This window comes from Furipterus horrens, unplaced genomic scaffold, assembly GCF_987537825.1.
Source record: "Furipterus horrens unplaced genomic scaffold, mFurHor1.1.pri manual_scaffold_7, whole genome shotgun sequence".
Lineage (NCBI taxonomy): Eukaryota > Metazoa > Chordata > Mammalia > Chiroptera > Furipteridae > Furipterus > Furipterus horrens.
In genome coordinates, this window is record NW_028327177.1 from 90,956 (window position 1) to 95,615 (window position 4,660).

General features: G+C 59.2%; 1 protein-coding gene across 1 annotated transcript; it reads right to left on the reverse strand.

Annotated features, from left to right (window-relative positions):
* Window positions 1–201: 201 nt before the first annotated feature.
* On the reverse strand, window positions 202–2,276 carry CUNH8orf33 (chromosome unknown C8orf33 homolog). The gene is made up of 6 exons (XM_090283117.1): window positions 2,177–2,276; window positions 2,043–2,088; window positions 1,767–1,945; window positions 1,530–1,614; window positions 1,244–1,390; window positions 202–668 (listed from the first exon to the last, which is right to left on the reverse strand). Exons 1-6 carry the CDS (start codon window positions 2,180–2,182, stop codon window positions 526–528), a joined length of 606 nt encoding a protein of 201 aa, XP_090139243.1. The 5' UTR covers window positions 2,183–2,276; the 3' UTR covers window positions 202–525.
* Between the last annotated feature and the right edge of the window lie 2,384 nt (window positions 2,277–4,660).

The following is a 4,660-nucleotide window of genomic DNA, read 5'->3' on the forward strand; positions in this document are numbered from 1 at the left end:
TGGGCCACACAGTGGCAGACACCTGCAGCATCTGTGCTTCCTCTGACACAGGCGATTAGCACACTCTCACTCATCCGTTTTTACAAAAAAGTTTTATTAGGGCAACCTGACGTCCCAGATAAAGCACCACCGTGTGTGACAGCACACACTTCCCCAGTGAGCATCAACGTGCGGTCACACAGCTTCCCCACTCAGCCTCAGCCTCACCCTGGATACTGAGTGAGGTGTCGGTCCTGCCACATGCTGACACCTCCCTTTGCTGCAGAAGCCTTTCTAAATGGGCCCTGCTCTTCCAGCAGCAGGAACCACTCATCTGAAAACCCATAAACGGGGTCCTGTGCTTGTTGCACAGGACTCAATATGCTAGTCTCACATCTGCCCGACAGCCGTGAAACCAGATGAACTGCCAGTCAGGGACACACCAGTCCCACAACTGTCCAACAAAGTCCTCCTGGAAAGGCTCTGCACTCAAGCCAGACTCCCACAGCCCATGGGGAGGGGGACAGTTCCAGATGTGGGGAGAGGCTAAAAGAAATTGAACCTAAACTCTGCATCAGGAGGGTCCAGGGTGGCCTTGGTTCCCCTTCCTAGGCGAGGAGGCCTGCAGACTCTTCCGCTCTTCTTTCTGGTGGCCTCGCCTACAGGCTGCACCTGGGCTGAGAGGGCTGCTGTGGGAGAGAAGACAGAGTGTCAGAACTGAGTAATGAGAGCTAACGTCGACTGGGCCCATACAACTGGAAGCACTTTGTATAAATTAACTGATTTGCTTCTTGCCCTGACTGGTGTGGGTCAGTGGACTGGGCATCGTCCTGCAAACCAAAAGGTCGCCGTTTTGATTCCTGGTCAGAGCACTTGCCTGGGTTGTGAGCCAGGCCCCCTGGCTGGTGGTGTGTGAGACGAAACCGATTGACATTTCTCTCACACATCAATGTCTCTCTCTCTCTTCCTCCCTTCCCCTCTCTCTAAAGATAAATAAATAAAATCTTTTTAAAAATTAATTAACTGATTTGCTCCTATAAGGTAGGCATTATCACCGCGCCCCACTTAGAATCACATAGAAATTCACTGACTCTCCTACCCGCCTCCCTGCGCAGCCCTGAGTTTCGGGCCCTGGAGGTCCAGGCTTTCCCTCGCCAGCCCTGCCGCTCTGGCACTCTTCCTTCCACTCCTTAGGTTCCTCCTCCCTACCACCTTGAACTAGCCCGGCCTGAATCAACCAGTTCCCAAGTTCTCAGCTCCTCACCAGTCTTGAGGGCCCGCAGGGCTTCGCGCTGCTCGCCTTCCATCTGAGCCCTGTAGTCCCCAAACAAGGAGCGCATCAGCTGCCTCTTCCGGGGCAGAGGGGTCCTTTCGCTGCGCAGGGTTCGGATTGCCGCGACAGCCTGCTCTTCTGCAGATAAAAACGAAGTGCTAGAGACCACTGTCCTCACCTCCTGCGCTACAGCAACAAGTCCATCACCTGGCAGCACCTGCAGGCCAGACCGCTGTCACGGTTCACCTCCACCCAACTCTACCGAAGGGCCCCTCACTCTGTCTTGGGCTGGGTCTCTGCATCTTGAGGCCCAGTTCCAGCTGCTCCACGCACCAGGACAGTTCCCGGGCCAGCTGCTCCGCCTGCGATGGGTTGGAGACAGTGGCTGTGAGAGGCGCCGAGGACCCTGAGGCCTCCACCCCCCACCCTATCCCCCTCCCAGCCTTAACTCCGCAAATCCGAGACCACAACCGCACCCGGGGACTGCACTCTTCCCGACTGAGGACCGTCTTGCCTGGGCCTCCTTGCTTAGAGGAGCATCCTCTGGGGCCGGCTGTGCCAAGGTCTTCCCGCCTCCATTCGACACAGAGGCCCCGTTCCGGCTTTTCCTCCTCTTCTGCTTCCTGGAGGCTGCGTCGCCTTCACCGCCTACGGGATGCGCCCTGGAGGCGGCGTCACTGCCGGGCGGGTGCCCTGAACAAGGACGGACGGGATGAAATGGAGCAGTGGAGGGACTCGGGGCGCCGGGAAGCGGCGCGGACAGCCAGGGCTGCGTGGCGCGCGGCGGTACCTGGGCCTACGGTCGCCGGTGTCTCCCGGGAAGGACGTCCTAGGGCCTGGAGAAAGGGGGGCAGCAGGAGGGTCACGGGGGGCAGCCGGCCGCCCGAGGCCCCGCCACCCGCACATCCTCTGGGGGCCGCTCACCGCCATGCGCCGCAGTCGCCGCCGATACCTACGTAGCTCCTGGAGGCCGCGGCGTAATTCGCTCCTGCAGCCAACTGTCCGCTGCGCACCGGCAGCGGTGGGCGGGGCTTCTGCGCGGGGCGGGGCCCAGTGTGGGCGGGGCGGGGCTTCTGCGCGGGGCGGGGCGGGGCGCGCGGCTGCGGAGGGCACCCCTCCGGAGCACGTGGTCACCGGTACCTACCTACTAAGACACCGCTCTGGATAGAAGGACGACCCGGAGGAGAGCTCTGCGAGCTCACATCCCAGCGGCGCGAGAGCAGCCGGTACACGATCGGGAAGAACTGTCCCGCCGGGAAGCGCTGCGAACAGCGGCTGCGACGCAGCAGCGGCCCCGGGGCGAGCACCTGGTAATAAGCTTCAGTACAGATGCCAGGGACTCGAAAGGCGATTTGAACAAAAGGAGAGATAGTCTATATTGCTGTATAGGAACCTAATTCACTATCATAAGGGTGCTCGTTTTTCTCCCGCTAAACCTATAAACTTAACAAAACCCCAGTAAAAATACCTGTGACTAAAAAGGAAGGACGTCCAGGGGCAGCCCTGGGCGCTGTGGCCCATCACACACCACGTACTCCTGGAACTGCTCTGAACCTGGCTAAGCAGGTGAGCACAACGCTCACAAACGGGCAACTTGTCCTCAGTTTTCAGAGGTTCTCCTGTGTCTGCTGGTTTTTCAAAAAATTAGTCAGCTCAAAACAAACCTTACGTCAAAGAAGCAAGCCCGGGCTGCTGTGGCTCAGTGGGTTGAGCACCGGCCTGCGAACCAAAGGCCACACCAGCCAGAACTGTCAACATTTTACTTCTGTTTTCCCAGTGGAGAACTGTTTTCTAACATCATAGACCAGCAGTGTTCAACTTTTTTCATCACATGACACACATAAACTAATTACTAAAATTCTGTAACCCGCCCAAAATATATTTTTTGCTCATCTGACAAAAAATAGGCATAATTTTGATTCGGTCACACCAGACAGGTATTGTGTTGGCTGATGTCATTTGTTTATTTGACAATCTAAGGGAAAAGAGGTCAGTGCTCTGACTAAATAGCCAGGCATTGCAGGTTTTAAAAACTGCGGCACACCTGACCTGTTGAAAGTCGCTGTCCTGGACTAACAAAAACGTGTCAGACTATACATCAAGGATGAAGCACCCCACTGTTACTGGCGCGTCTGAGTCACTTTCAAACAGAGAAGCAGCCTTAATTAAAGCTGGAATCCAGGAGCTGTGGGCACCACATTCCACGTCCAGGGAAATGGACCAGGGTCTACCTCACAATGCTGAGCAGACCTGCACCGGGGGCCCCGGCGGGTCGCACCTGCCTGAGTCCCTCCACGGTCCTGCAACTACTCACTGTTCCTTTGTTTGGTGAGACACCCCCCAGTTCTCGTCACCCTCGCCGCAGTGGGTCCATGCCCCCGACTGTGGGATTATACAGGCAGGGGTAGCTTATCTCAGGCTTGTTCGTTCTAAATGCTGCTGTTCACCGGGCCGTGCAGGAGCTTGTGAAGTCCCGTAGCAAGATAGTCTTAGCTCAGGGCCATGTCACAGTAAGATCACAGAGAGAAACAAGGGTCGGCTGCCTCCCATTCGCGCCCGGCCGGCCGGGAATCAACCAAACCCAACCCGCAGCCTAGGTACCTGGCCTGCCCGGGATGGAACCCGCAACCCTTTGAGGAACGGGACCACTCTCCAACGCACCAGGCTACCCGGCCAGGGCTGGTCGGTCGTCTTTTTTATTTAGTTACACGGACCGTCTCTGACAGCGACGACCCCGCGGGGAGCTCTGGCTGCACTGGAGTCAGGGTCAGACAGACCGAGTCGCGGAGGCCTCCCGCCACCTAGAGCGGCCTCACCGGCCAGGGCGGGGTGCGCCCTCGGATAGGAAGTTGGGGCGGGACTTCCGGGGTCTGCCTCCGGGCGATCCGCTCGGATCCCGTGCGGTTGTGTTCTTCCCGGAGCGAACACCCCCCCCCCTGCTCCGCCCCGGGGCGGGGACAGTTCGCGAGGGTAAAACCTCCGCCTTGCAGACCGCGCTCCCGCGTGATGCCCGTGCCCCCGCGGTGGGTGCCGACCCCGTGCAGACGGGCGAGGGGTCGTGGGGACCGCGGGCGGAGGGGCTGGGGCTGCTCCACCTCGGCGGGGTCCGAGCCTTGGGGGGCTTGGTGGCACCCTCGGGAAGAGGCATCGCAGTGGCCGACCTGCCCCGACCCCAGATCCTGGCAGCGGGGCCGCCTGGCGCAGCGGCCACCGAGCGACGGGTCAGGTGTGCGGGGAGTGGCGTCCTGGCAGCGGGGTTGGGACGCAGGAAGGGCCTCAGCGATTCGGCGCGGACGTCGGGCGGTGAAGGGTGAGGCTGTCGTGGCTCAGCACCAGGTTGAGCCCCAAACCATGAGAATTTGCCCCCAGATTCATTGGCACAATGCTGTTTCTTGAGGTCGTTGCGCT

Excerpts from the sequence above, each read along its gene's own strand:
- CUNH8orf33 (XM_090283117.1), bottom strand. Across the intron at positions 1,391-1,529 it reads GAGACCCAGCCCAAGACAGA|AAGAGCAGGCTGTCGCGGCA; the intron begins GTGAGGGGCCCT and ends TTTTATCTGCAG. Across the intron at positions 669-1,243 it reads CCTGCGGGCCCTCAAGACTG|CAGCCCTCTCAGCCCAGGTG; the intron begins GTGAGGAGCTGA and ends TCTCTCCCACAG.